Source organism: Colius striatus, chromosome 9 (assembly GCF_028858725.1).
Source record: "Colius striatus isolate bColStr4 chromosome 9, bColStr4.1.hap1, whole genome shotgun sequence".
In the NCBI taxonomy this organism is placed as follows: Eukaryota; Metazoa; Chordata; class Aves; order Coliiformes; family Coliidae; genus Colius; species Colius striatus.
Genome location: NC_084767.1, coordinates 24,192,774 through 24,207,598, shown reverse-complemented (window position 1 = coordinate 24,207,598; position 14,825 = coordinate 24,192,774). Strand labels below are relative to the sequence as shown.

General features: G+C 50.8%; 1 protein-coding gene across 1 annotated transcript in view; it reads right to left on the bottom strand.

The window, feature by feature from the left end:
* LOC104552611 (RNA-binding protein 44) overlaps nt 1–14,825 on the bottom strand; it is a 49,131-nt gene that overhangs the window by 5,318 nt on the left and 28,988 nt on the right. Inside the window, 1 exon segment of the mRNA XM_062001954.1 lies at nt 8,319–8,457. Within this exon segment, the coding sequence (XP_061857938.1) occupies nt 8,319–8,457 (139 nt within the window).

Genomic DNA, 14,825 nt, shown 5'->3' with positions numbered 1-14,825 from the left:
AAAGGATGCTGCGTCAGGAGGGTGTGGGGCTGGCAGGACAGGCTGGGCTGCTGGTGGGAAGCAATCAAGTCCTGATTTATGGCTTGGAGGGAACCGAATGCTTAAGCTGCTTTAATTCCTAAGCAATGCTTCTGGTTTTTTACCACTGTAAGTGAGAAGGGAATCTGCTGCTTATTTGTCAACAGAGCCTGAGGGCTGATGGTGTTACACTAGGGATGCTGGCTGAGGTTCACAGGATTGCCAGCTCCCCCTTTTCACACCTTCACAGAATGGTGCAGGTTGGAAAAAACCTCTAGAGATCATCCAGTCCCAACCTCCCTGCTGAAACAGATTCAACTCCATCAGGCTGCACGGGAACGTATCCAAGTGGCTTTGGAAACCTCCAGAGGAGACTCCACACCCTCCCTGAGCAGCCTGTGCCAGGGCTCCCTCACCTGAACAGCAAAGAAGTTTCTCCTCATGTTCAAGTGGAACTTCCTGTGTTCCAGCTTGTGCCCAGTACCCCTTGTCCTGACACTGAGTGCTACAGAAAACAGACTGTCCCTCTCCTCTCGACACTCATCCTTTAGGTATATATAAGCATTGATGAGGTCCTCCTTCAGTCTTCTCCCAGCTAAACAGCCCCAGGTCTTTCAGCTTTTCCTCATGTGAGAGATACTCCAGCCTCGTGAGCATCTTGTTAGCCCTCCACTGGACTCTCTCCAGAAGTTCTCTGTCCCTCTTGAGCTGGGGAGTCCAGAACTGGACATGATACTCCAGATGTGGCCTCACCCAGGCAGAGGAGAGGGGGAGGAGAACCTGCCTTGACCTGCTGGGCACACTCTTCTTGATGCACCCCAGGATGCCATTGGCCTTCTTGGCCATGAGGGCACACTGCTGGCTCATGTTTAGTTTATTATCAATCAGCACTCCCAGGTCTCTGTGCAGAGCTGCTCTTCAGCAGGTCGATCCCCAACCTGTACTGGTGTGTGGGGCTGTTCCTTCCCAGGTGAGGGACATTTTTTTTCCTTTCTTCTTCAGATTCCTTGCTTCAGAAAGAGAAAAAAACAAGCCAACACAAGGCTGATTTCTTCCTTTGCAAGGTGGTGCGGAGACATGCTAAAGGGAGTATCCAGAAGGGACCTGGCAACCTGAAGATAAATAAGTAGATAATGAGCTAAAAAGATAATGAATCAAACTGTTCCCTGTAAGATAATGGATAAATAACCTGAAGACAGACTGCCGTTGTGCTGAGGTCTGAGAGTTGGGCCAGGTATCAGGTGTGCCAGGAGCAGGAAGCAGCATCTTTGATTCCTGGACCTCTAAACCAAAGCACGCAGCATGGGGAATAAACAGGAGTTGGAAGTCTGTGTACATGCAAGGGGTTATGATCTGGGGGCAATTACAGAGACATGGTGGGACGGCTCACATGACTGGAATGTGGTCATGGATGGCTATGTCCTTTTTAGGAAAGATAGACCAGCAAGGCAAGGTGGTGGAGTTGCTCTTTGTGTGAAAGAGCAGCTGGAATGTACTGAATCCTGTACAGGTGAGGATGAGGGGCAAGTTGAGAGTTTGTGGGCTAGAATTAAGGGGCAGGCTAGCATGTGTGACACTGTTGTGGGTGTCTACTACAGGCCACCTGATCAGGATGGGGAAGTTGATGAGGCCTTCTACAGGCAGCTGGGAGCAGCCTCAAAATGACAGCCCCTGCTTCTCATGGGGGATTTCTGCTACTCAGACATCTGCTGGAAGTCCTACAGGGCTAGTCACTTACAGTCCAGGAGGTTTCTTCAGTGCATTGATGGTAAATTTTTGATGCAAATAGTGGATGTGCCAACTAGGAGAGGAGCACTACTGGATCTTGTACTCACGAACAAGCAGGGTCTGGTTGAAGCAATGAAGATTGAGGGCAGCCTTGGCTGCAACGACCACGAGATGGTGGAGTTCAGGATTTTGTGTGGTAGGAACAGAATACCAAGCAGGATCACAACCCTGGATTTCAGCAGAGCCACCTTTGGCCTTTTCAAACAGTTTCTAGGGTATTAGAATTGTGGGGCAGGGTATTAGAGGATAGAGGAGCCCAAGATAGTTGTCTCTAGTCAAGGATCACTTTTTCCAGGCTCAGGATCAGAACAACCCAGTAGGTAAGAAATCAAGAAAGGGAGCTAGAAGACCAGCCTGGTTACTGTTGGGCAAACTCAAGTCGGAAGAAGAGAGTCAATAGATCATGGAAGGAAGGGATGGCCACTTGGGATGAATATAAGACTGTCGTCAGAGCATGTAGGGAGTCAACTAGGAAAGCTAAAGCCTTACTGGAATTGTACCTTGCAAGGGAGGTCAAGGACAAGAAGAAAGGCTTCTTCAAATACATTGCAGATAAAACTAATGCTAGAGGCAATGTAGGCCCACTGCTGAATGAGGTGGGTGCCCTGGTGACAGAGGATACAGAGAAGGCAGAGTTACTGAATGCCTTCTTTGCCTCTGTCTATAGTGCTGGAGACTGTCCTCAGGAGCCCCAGACGTTCAAAACCCACCTGAACAAGTTCCTGTGTGACCTACTCTAGGTGGTCCTGCTCTGGCAGAGGCATTGGACTAGATGATCTTTCAAGGTCCCTTCCAACCCTTGAGAATGTGTGATTCTGTGATTGTTTGACCTGGTTGCAGCTGTTGGACCAGCTCCTGCCCACAGGATGTCGTGGCGGGGGGATAGCATTCCCCAGAGATTTTTCAGGCATGTCACAGGGCAGATATGTTTGGGGGAAGGTGTGTGGCTGGGCTAGAGTGACAGGCACAGCTGTGGCCCCGCTCGGCGCAGTGAGCACCCTCCCACCCTGCTCACTGCCGCCCGCTGCACCAACATCGTGCAGAAACTGCCATGCAAAGGCGTGCCCTGGCCATGGCCCGCTGGCAGGCAAACCCTGCCAGAAAAACACCCACAATTCAGCAGAGGCATTTGTGGGTGAGCAGTTAGCACCCAGCCCTCCACAGCAGCCCCAGCTCTGTCACCAGTGCTCCATGTCTCCAAAATAGCTGCCCTGAAGGAGGCCATAGCTAATCACTCAGCTCACTTGCCACACCAACCAATCTGGAGCTGGAATCAAAATAGCCAAGTTGATCTCTGGGATCATCAGTCCTGCACAGCTGAGCTCCTGCCAAAGCATCTCGGCCACCACCATCAATTACAGGAGACCACAAGGCAGCTCGAGCTTTAAATAACAGGGTGGCTGCAAGCCCTGGGAAACAAAACACCAGAGTGCTTGGGCTAAATTGCTCCCAGGCCAGAGACCAGGGAAATGGGAGCAGCAGGTTGGAGCAGACCCAGCAGGCACTGACACACATGACAGGAGCATCCAAGGCCAGGCCAGATCACGTTTCCTGAGGGGAGGAAGAGAAGGAAGTGCTGCACCTGGGGAGGAACAACCCCAAGCACCAGTACATGCTGGGGGTGACCTGCTGTTCTCTGGAGAGAGACCTGGGAGTCCTGGTTGATAATAAACTAAACATGAGCTAGCAATGTGCCCTCGTGGCCAAGAAGGCAAATGGCATCTGGAGCACCTTCCTTATGAGGAAAGGCTGCTGGAACTGGGGCTGTTTAGCCTGGAGAAGATAAGACTCATCAATGCTTATAAAGGGTGGATGTCAAGAGGAGGGGGACATTCTGTTTTCTGTAGCACTCAGTGTCAGGACAAGGGGTAATGGGCACAAGCTGGAACACAGGAAGTTCTACTTGAACATGAGGAGAAACTTCTTTGCTGTTCAGGGGAGGGAGCCCTGGCACAAGCTGCTCAGGGAGGGTGTGGAGTCTCCTCTGGAGGTTTCCAAACCTGTCTGGACACGTTCCTGTCTGACCTGATCTAGGTGAACCTGCTTTAGCAGGAGGTCACACTGGGTGATCTCTAGAGGCCCTCTTACGACCCCCACCGTTCTGCGATTCTGTGTGATTCTGTGAAACCAGATAACCCAAGGGAAAACACCTCAGAGCAGTCCTGCTCTCTTCTCAGAAGACGGTGTTCATGTCCAGCTTCTGGAATTAGCTATTAAAAACTGCCTGGCATCCCATTACCTGAAGCATGTAACAGCTTACACATGTTCCCCTGGTACACAATAAGGGCTTGCATGTTAAAAATCATCAACTTTCTCCAATGAAGCAGAGCTAAGAAAACCAGTGGAGCTCAATGATGCTGGACAAACCTCAGAGAGCTGGTGCTTGTCCACACAGTCCAAGCCCAACCTCAGCAAATGCCCCTGTTCAGAGAGACCTCTCTGTCCTATCTGAATGCAGTGGGACCAGCAATGCAAGAACTTGGTTAATACCTCAGAGAGTAAGATGCGAGGAGAATCTGCAGCCTATAAAAAGAACCAATAAATCACAATCACAAACTCTGCTGAGCCAGTTCATTTATCCAGATCTTCCTATCATGTCATCCTCAATTGAGCAGTGAGTGATGGGCCTAAGGGGCATTTCCCCACTGAATGCTGCATCTCCTAACAGCTGTTTTTCTCCTAAAAGGGGATGATAGGTCCTATGCACATCCTATGCACATGTGTTGAACAAGGTAGCCACCCAAAGCCCATATCCTTATTTACAGCAGTAGCTGAGCTATTTCTACCTGATTTTCCCAGTATCCTGAGAGCATAGGAAGATCAGAAGAATGTAATCTCTTTAACCCCAAGTTTTGTGGTTGCACAGAGCAAATGGACTTATGCAATCAAATTAAACACTGCAAGTTTAGCAACATTTCCCCCAAGTGCCTCAAGGAAAACTAGTTTAGTAGAAGCTATTTAGAGGAAAAATAGGATGTCAGAGGTAAAGAACAAGCTCCTTAATACACCTCTGCTTCCTGTGTAGTGGCTTCAATGGAGGGCTGGAGGAGGAGACAGATTGCATCTCATCAAGCTTGCAGGTCACACCAAACCAGGACCAAAAGTAACGTCCTGCCCCAGGACAGACTCAGCCCCAGCACAAGGACAGCCCAGAGTCAGCATGGCTCTGCTGGGATGTCCCAAGGGCTGGGAGCTCAGCCCCAGCACAGCCAGGAAGCACTAGGGAGATGGCTATCCCCTTCTCCTGCCACTCACCACCTCTGGACCACAGCTGGATGCTACCTCCAAAGGTGTCAATGGAGGAGGACATGTCCCACAGAGATCCCCAAGGTGGGCAGAAGCTGGAGCAATGGCAGCAGCCCTGGACAGTTTTGAGGCCCAGATGAGGTTTCTCAATGTCAGTCTTGCCACTCGCTTTTCTTCCCCTCTATTTCATCACTGATAATGGGGAAGCAAAGACTCAAGCTCTCCTGTGCAAAAGCTACTTATAGATGTGTTTTACATACATACGTATATCTAGGTTTGAATTTAGCACAGAAGAAATGGATATGAGTAGGAAATCAACCAAAACTCCTCACTTTTGTGCAAAACATGCACGGCATAGAGCAGCCTCTGCTTGCCATTTCCAACTGACCTCACCCCCACTTAATAGAATCATAGAATGGTAGGGGTTGAAAGGGACCTTTAGAGATCATCTAGTCCAACCCCCTGCAGAAGCAGGTTCACCTAGATCAGGTCGCACAGGAATGTGTCCAGCGGGTCTTGAAGACCTCCAAGGAAGGAGACTCCACAACCCCTCTGGGCAGCCTGTGCCAGGGCTCCCTCACCTGAACAGGGAAATAGTTTTTTCTTGTGTTCAAGTGGAACTTTTTGTGTTCCAGCTTCATCCCATTACCCCTTGTGCTGTTGCTAGATACCATTGAAAAAAGAGATGCCTCAACCTCCTGACATCCACTATTTAGATATTTGTAAGTATTAATGAGATCCCCCCTCAGTCTCCTCTTTTCCAAGCTGAACAGCCCAAGTTCCCGCAGTCTTTCCTCGTATGAATGATGTTCCAGTCCCCTGATCATCTTGGTGGCCTTGCCCTGGGCTCTCTCCAGAAGTTCTCTGTCCCTCTTGAGCTGAGGAGCCCAGAACTGGACACAGGACTCCAGATGAGGCCTCACCAGGGCAGAGTAGAGAGGGAGAAGAACCTCCCTGGACCTGCTGGCCACATTCTTCTTGATTCATCCCAAAAAGCCATGCTGTTTTGTTTTCCCAGAGAAAGACCATGGCACAACAATTCTGTATGATGCAGAAAGTCAGCCCAGAGTGGAAAACAGGGGTTTATTTTCTCTTTTTGGGCCCTGATGCCAACAGACACCCTTGACTGGTCTTTGCAACTTCAATCAAAACCACCTAACCAGGAGAATGATTAATGCCCTGATGGTACTAAAAAATTCAGCTCAGCTGATTATGAATAGCAAAGAGCTAATTCAGCTGGCTTGCAACAAAAAAAAAAAACCCACAACAAAAAGAAATGCCAAAAAAGTCCCATATGCAACATCCCTCCTCTACCTGATGCTCCTGCATGAAGTAGGGTTCCCTTATCACCCTCATTATCCCTGCAAGGATGCCATCGAGCACTCCACCAGGAAAGCAGACTTCATCTCTGCTTCTAAGGCATAAATCACAGCTCGTTCCCTGACACAGATTACCAACAGGAGGCTTAGCAGGAGACTGCCATGACATACTGTGACAGCCTCTCCCTCTAGTTGCTAAGAAAAATCAACACGTAACTTTTGGAAGCAGCTGGAGAGCCAGAAGATCCAGTGGGACATGCTGGGGTTGTCTGATAGTCTGGGAGGATCTCACTGGGCTGTGAGGTTTTAAAGCATTGTGAACTGGCTGGAGAACCTGAGTGCTGAGAAAAATCTCACAAAAAATATGCCCATCAAGCAGAGAGTCACTAGAAGAGGTCACAGAGCTGTTACAGGGATCTCAATTATTGACACATTGGCACACAGCATGGAGCAGACAGCTGTGGTCATCTCCAAGGGAAGCTCCATCACTGGGGCAGGCAGGTTCTTCACACCTACACAGCTGTATTGGGCAAGACTGTCATCCTGACTTCAAACACTGCTGAGACTTGCCTCTTTGAAAGCCCATTGAATCACAGGATGGTTGAGGCTGGAGCTCCACCTTGTCTTTTCAAACCCCTCAAGCAGAGCCACCCAGAACTGGTTGCTCATGACCATGTCCACGTGACTTTTGAATATCTACAAGGACAGAGACTCCACAACCACCCTGGGGGACCTGTGCCAGGGCTTGGTCACCCTCACAGTGAAAAAAGTGTTTCCTGATGTTCAAAGGGACTCTTCTGTGCTTCAGTATGTGCCCATTGCCTCTGGTTCTGTCCCTGGGCACCACTGAAAATAGCCATCCTTTTTCCTACATCCTTTCTGCGCCCTCCCTTCATATATTTAGACACCTTAATAAGACCTCCCAGAGCCTGCTCTGCTCCAGGCTGGACAGCCCCAGCTCCCTCATAGGAAACATGCCTCAGTCTTCGTGGTCATTCGCTGGACTCTCTGCAGTAAGCACCTGTCTCTCTTGCACTGAGTAGCCCAGATTTGGACCCAGCACTCCAGGGGCATCCTCACTGCTGCTGAGCAGAGGAGATGAATCACCTCCCTCGACCTGCTGGCAACACTCTTCCCAATGCAGGCCCAGATACCATCCATCTTCTTTGCTGTAAGGGCACATTTCTGGCTCATGTTCAGCCTGATACCCACCAGGACCCCAGGACCCTCTCTGCCGAGCTGCTTTCCAGCTGGATGTCCCCAGCACATCCTGGTGCCCGGGGTCTTTCCTCCCCAGAGGCAGGACTTTGCACGTCCTCTTGTTGAACTGCATGAGCTACCTTTCAGCCCCTTTTCCTGACTCGTTGAGGTCTCTCTGGATGGCAGCATGACCCTCTGGTGTGTCCCCACTCCTCCCAGTTTGATGTCATCTGCAAACTTGCAGAGGGTACACTCTGCCCCACCAACCAGACTGTTAGTGAAGAGGTTAAGCAGGGCTGGACCCAGCACTCACTCCTGCGGTGCACCACTAGTTGCTGACCTCGGATTAGTCATTGTCCCATGCTGACTACTCTCTGGGCCCAGACTTTCCTACAGCTTTCAACCCACCTGACACTCTGCTCATCCAGTCCACACTTTACTGTGAGGATCTTCCAGGGGACAGTGTGAAAAGTCTCCCTGAAGCCTAGGCAGACAACAGCCACCACTCCCCTCTCTAAGCCTTTCTCATGGCCCCTCCACAAGCAACCAGGATAGGGAAGCTCCTTCAGCTGGACCCAGCAGGAAGGGAGCCAGGGCAGAAGCAGCAGCAGCAGAAATGACACATTTATTCCTCCCCTGCATGACATAAAGCCCACCACCGATCTCCTTACACCTCAAAATCAAAGACAGATGCAAGGGGGCCCAAGGTGCCCAGCAGCGAGGAGCGAGCAGAGGGACCTCACTCACCCCACAGTCTCATCCCAGTCGCACCAGAGCCGCTGCCCGATGCCCTCCATGCTGAGCTGGAACTGCTTCAGGCAGTAGTGCCGGATCATCCAGCCGTAGTCGGCCTCCTGGCATGCCGTCACCGTGATGAAGTGATGGGCTGGAAGACAGCGAGGGGCGAGGGGGTCAGGCCCTGCCTGCGGGCCCCAGCACAACCACAGCCCCACCACAGCCCCTGCCCCCGCGTAGCCCCTCCGCAGCGCTTCATGCAGAGGGCATCCTCCAAAGCAAAGCTGGACAGCAGGGCAACCCAACTCTCAGCCAGCTCCTTCAGAACCTCCTTCTCAAGGTTTTACTTCCCTCTTCACATCCCTCTAACCCTGCAGTGTCAGCCTCCATTACCATCCCAAGTGCCTGACACTTGATAAATCAATTATTCAAAATGTACCAGCTAAGGGTGCAGATTTAGTCTCTGCTGATCACCTGACACACATATTTAGGCTTTAAATTGCCATTTTTTTTGTTTACAAAATGAGTAAGGGTGTGGGGGAAGTTGGGGAATAAACCCCATGGCTCCCAGACAGATCTTGTCTGCTGCTGAGCAAAGGGCCCCTTAAAAATTATCTTCACAGTGCCACACTTCACAGAATTCCAGAAACCCAGAATGGTGGGGGTTAGAAATGGCCTTCAGAGACCACCCAGCCCAACCTGCTAAACCAGTCTCAACTCCATCAGGTCCAACGGGAACGCATCCAGGTGGGTTCCTGAGAAGGAGACTCCACAACCTCCCTGGGCAGCCTGTGCCAGGGCTCCCTCACCTGAACAGCACAGCAGTTTCTCCTTTCTCTTCACTTGGAAACAAATACCCGTCTCTGATGGGGCACAGAGGCACACGTGGTGGAATTCATCTTTGGCTGCCCGCCTCTGATTTCATTTCCTTGCGGGCTGTGTCCCTGCTACACAGGGCCTTCTGGTTTGGGAGCAGAGCAGGAAGAGACGCTGCTTACTCCCCTACAAATTTGTGCACAATTAGTGCCATGCTAGTAGCAAGCAGAAAGGGAAAGGACAGAAATGGGAAAGAGGGAGCAGGTTGGAAGTAAGAAAAATGCTTCAGAGGAATGATGTACTGAACCTGGCTATAAATAATATCTTGCCCTTGGTTCCAACGTGCCAGCCTTTGCAGCTCCTGGAGTACACTGCAGGCAGGCATCACGTTCCAGCTCTATTTTTTGCTACTTGTGCATAACTGTGCAGAAGAGTGGGGCTTTATTTTTATCTTATTTTTTTAACAAAACATAATTTTGCTATTTATTTGGCAGTCTGCATATGAAAACCATAGCACATCCCTAGCAGCTCCTGCCCAGGGGTGCCCTCCTTGAGTCGCCCCTCTGCAGCCCCCAAATACTTGGAGTGCTTAGGCCACTGTCCACAGCAAAGGGTGGGAACTTGGGACCTGCTGGGGGATTTGGGTGGAGAGGAGTCCCTCGGACCCTTGGGTGTGGTTTTGGATGGCTGCAGGACTCCCACTCTGCCTCACCCTGCGGCAGCTGCTTTGGTCTGGCTCCAGATGAGACAGCATGAGTTATCACGACACAGAAAAGTAGCTGAGGAGTGTTAAACCTTCACCATTGCAATAATAAACCAAATTTATCAAAATTTAAAGCTATCCCCCGTTGATACCACACTACAGCAGCTGCACACCACCACTTCAGCCAGACACAAGCCTGGCTCTGAAATCAGAAGGTTATGGATGCTGAGGCAAAGTACTGAGTGAGGAAGAGGAGGGCAGCAGATCGGCTGGCAATGGACAAGCGTCATGTAGCTAAATCCCAGCACCAGAAAGGCTCAGGGCTCAAAGCACAAACATCTCACAATCTTCTTCCAGGCTTCTCCCAAATGCTGTGGCACCCCTGTGAAATTATTAGCTTTCTCAACAAGCCCAAGATTAAAGCAGATTAAGTCTCTTTTCCCTTTCCCCCCCACCACCTCCGTATTATAGACGATAAGCCTTGTGGTGTAGACCCAGTTGCAAAATAAAACCCACGAAGAGCTGGAAATCTGGAGCTCATTTGCTGAGTGTGCTCCAAGCCCTGCCTTGGCCCTGTCCCCATCCGGCAGGATGAACCCTGGAACCTGAGACTAAACCACGTAAAGCCCAGACAGACAGACGTGCTGCCAAAGCAGGTGGTCAGCAGCTGGGAACCAATGCTGGGGAGGAGATGGTTGCTTCTGGCTAATCCTAAACCTGATTTTATGCCAGTTCTGCATGGCCAACATCCCTCAGTCACCTCATCTCTGCCAGGCCACTTGCCCTGGTGACAAAACTTTGGTTGGGGACGACAGTCAGACGTATTTCATGGTTCTAGGAGAGCCGGGCCAGCATCCTCACTTTCACCTCAGTAGAGCTGCCACATGCTCTGCAAACTAGTAACTCTATTTATAGAATTACAGAATGGTAGGGTTAGAAGGGTCCTTTAGAGATCACCTAGTCCAACCCTCCTGCAGAAGCAGGTCCACCTAGATCAAGTCACACAGGAACGCATCCAGGCAGGTCTTGAAGACCCCAAGGAAGACTTCACATCCTCCCTGGGCAGCCTGTGCCAGGGCTCCCTCACCTGAACAGTAAAATAGTTTTTTTCTTATATTTAAATGGAATCTTTTGTGTTCCAGCTTCATCCCGTTACCCCTTGTCCTGTTGCTAGACACAAGAGAAAAAAAGGATGTCCCAACCTCCTGACATCCACCATCTATATACTTTATATATATATATATAAATGAGATTCCCCCCTCAGTCTTCTGCAGACTAAACAGCCCCAGTGCCCGCAGCCTTTCATAGAATCATAGAACAGTAAGGGTTGGAAGGGATGCTCCAGTCCCCGATCACCTTGGTGGCCCTGCACTGGACTCTCTCCAGAAGTTCTGTCCCTCTTGAGCTGAGGAGCCCAGAACTGGGCACAGGCCTCCAGATGAGGCCTCACAAGGGGAGAAGAACCTCCCTCGACCTGCTGGCCACACTCTTCTTGATGAATCCCAGGATGTCACTGGCCTTCTTGGCCATGAGGGCATGTTGCTGGCTCATGGTTAGTTTATTGTCAATCAGGACTCCCACCTCTCTTTCTGCAGAGCTGTTCTCCAGGTCAGTCTCCAGCCTGTACTGGTGCAGGGGGTTGTTCCTCCCCAGATGCAGGACTCTGTACTTGTCACATGAGGTTCCTCTCTGCCCAACTCTCAAGCCGGTCAAGATCCCGCTGAATGGCAGCACAGCCTTCTGGGGAATCAGCCAGTCCTCCCAGTTTGGTGTCATCAGCCAACTTGCTGAGGGTACACTCTGTCCCCTCATCCAGGTCGTTGATGAAGATGTTGAACAAGACTGGCCCCAGAACCCATCCCTGTGGAACTCCACTGGCCACAGGCCTCCAACTCGATTCTGTGCCATTGGTCACCACCCTCTGGGCTCTGTCATTCAGCCAGCTCTCGATCCACCTCACTGTCCACTCATCCAAGCCACACTGCCTGAGCTTTCTGATGAGGATGTTATGGGAGACAGTGTCAAAAGCCTTGCTGAAGTCAAGGTAGATGACATCCACTAGACAGTTGGTTATGCAACCACAGAAGGATATCAGGTTGGTTAAACAGGATTTCCCCTTGGTGAAGCCATGTTGACTCCCCAGATAACCATCTTTTCCTTCATATGTTTAGTGACTACATTCGGGATGAGTTGTTCCATTCCCTTTCCAGGGATGGAGGTGAGGCTGACCAGCTTGTAGTTTCCTGGGTCATTCTTCTTGCCCTTTTTGAAGACTGGAGTGACATTGGCCTTTCTCCAGTCCTCAGGCACCTCACCTGTCCTCCATGATTGTTCAAAAATGATGGAGAGAGGCTTAGCAATCACATCAGCCAGCTCCCTCAGCACTCTAGGATGCATCCCATCAGGACCCATTGACTTATGATCCTTAAGCTTGCCCAACGTGTCTTTAATCTCTTCCTCACCCACCCAGGACAAGTCCTCTACTGTCCAGGCCATCCTCCTATCCTTGTTGGACTGGGCTTCCCGAGGGCTGGCCTTGGCTGTAAAGACTGAAGCAAAGAAGGCATCCAGTACTTTGGCCTTTTCTGCATCCTCGGTCACCAGGACACCCTCTGTGTTTAGCAGTGGGCCCACATCCCCCCTCATCTTCTTTTTCCTACTGATGTACCTGAAAAACCCCTTCTTGTTTGCCTTTGCTTTCCTGGCCGCATTTAATTCTGGAAGGGCTTTGGCCTTCTTGGTTTTACCCCTGCATGCTCTGGCAATGTTCCTGTACTCTTCCCAAGAAGCCAGCCCCTGTTTCCACCTCTCATAGATGGCTGCTTTCTGCCTGAAGTGGCCCAGCAGATCCTTGCTCATCCATGGAAGCCTCTTGACTCTTTTTCCTGCTTTCCTACACGCGGGGACACACTGATCCTGGGCTTGGAGAAAGTGGCACTTGAAGACTGACCAGCTCTCTTGGGCATTTCCACCATCTAGGATCCTATCCCATGAGATCCCTCCAAGCAGGTCTTTGAAGTCCAGGTCACGGTCCTGCTTTGTGTTCTGCCTCTTCCACACAGGATCTTGAACTCTACCATCTCATGGTTGCTGCAGCTGAGGTTCCCTCCAACCTTCACATCCCCAACCAGACCCTCCTTATTTGTCAGTACCAGGTCCAGCAGCACACCTCTCCTTGTTGGTTCCTCAGTCACCTGTGACAGGAAGTTGTCGTCAACGATCTGTAGGAACCTCCTGTACTGCGTGTGCTTGGCTGGGTGGCTGTCCCAGCAAATACCAGGGATATTTTTAATATCCTCCCCATGAGGACCAGGGATTGTGACTGTGAGGCAGCTCTCAACTGTTCATAGAAGGCCTCATCCACTTCCTCCTCCTGATCAGGTGGCCTGTAGCAAACTCCTACAACAATATCACCTGCCCTACCCTGCCCCTTAATTTTCACCCATATCCCCACCAAGGCAGAGCTTGATGCACTTTAATTGCTCCCTCACATAGAGAGCAACTCCACCTCCTCACCTCATTGGCCTGTCTTTCCTGAACAACACACAGCCCTCCATGGCTGTGCTCCAGTCATGGCAGCTGTCCCACCACGTGTCTGTGACTGCAATGAGGTCGTAGCCCCACATCCACACCCACACCTCCAGTTCCTCCTGCTTATTCCCCAGGCTGCGTGCGTTGGTGTAGAGGCAGCGCAGGGGCTTACTCAAACACACAGGTTTCCCTGGATGGAGGCAAGAGCATCCTCCCTGTTTTGGCTCTCCCTGAGGGTGGTCAGCCTGCTGCATCTCAACACGGTGTGTGGCTGAGGGCACTTATCAGCGTTCACTACCCTGACTTGTTTCCCTGCTAGAGAGGACAGCCCCTAAGTCCCTCAGTTTAAAACCCTCTTGATCAAGTTGGCTAGCCTATTCCCAAATATTCCAGTGCTCTTATGAGAGATGAATTCCATCCTGTCCTATCAAGTTACAGTCACCAAAGAAGGATCCATTGTCATAAAATCTGAAACCTTCCTGCCGGCACCAACCTCTCAGCCAGGAGTTTACTTGGCTAATTTTTGCATTGGTGACTTCCCCTTTACCTCTCATAGGCAGGATGAAAGAGAAAATAACCCGAGCCCACCTACCCTTTACCTGCTCCACCAAGGTTTTAAAATGCCTTTTGATTCTGGAGATATTGTGTCTCATTACATCATTCATCCCCACATGGAACAGGAGTAGTGGGTAGTAGCCTGTGTCCCTGATGAGCCGTGGCACTCCCTCAGCCACATCACAGACCTTGGCTCCTGGCAGGCAGCACCTCTCACGACTCCTTATCTGCTCCACAGATGGGTCTCTCAGTGCCTCTTAGCAATGAGTCACCCACACCAAGCACCCGTCGCTTCTTTCTATGGTGCCCATTACCCGTTGCTGATGGAGCAGCTGGTGGTGAATTGTTGGCTGGGATTCCCCCTTCTGGAGCTTCCTTGTCTATGTCATCAGTGCCTCATACTTATTTGTAGTTGGCACTCTGGAAGGAGGGTTATGAAGGTGACCTCTGCTATTTTTGTTACCAGGGTCCAAGGCATTTCAGTTTCACTGGAGGACTGAACCTTATTGTGGAACCATATGTCAATCTCCACCTCTGCTCCTCTAATACTACAGAGTCTACTAAGGGTTTCCTGCAGCTCTTTCACCTGACACTGCTGCTCTTGAACTAGAGGGTACCTATGACACATCCTTACCTCAGCAGCAGATGTGCCTAAAAATCCTAAACACCCCCTGCAATCCACTGGCTGACCGGCTCTGTCTGGGTGGACACATCAGTCCTCACTAGGGTGTTGTCCATCTGAGCCTTGGCTTTAGCCCTCAGGCAAGTGCCCACTATCTTGCTAGCTTGAGGCAGGAGCACTTCTCCTACTTGTGTGAGCTGCCTGCCCTCCCTGCATGAAATGCTGCACACACTGACACTCTACGCCAGGCTGACACACGAGACTCTGTTTGCCAGCCCTGGTCACCATGCTA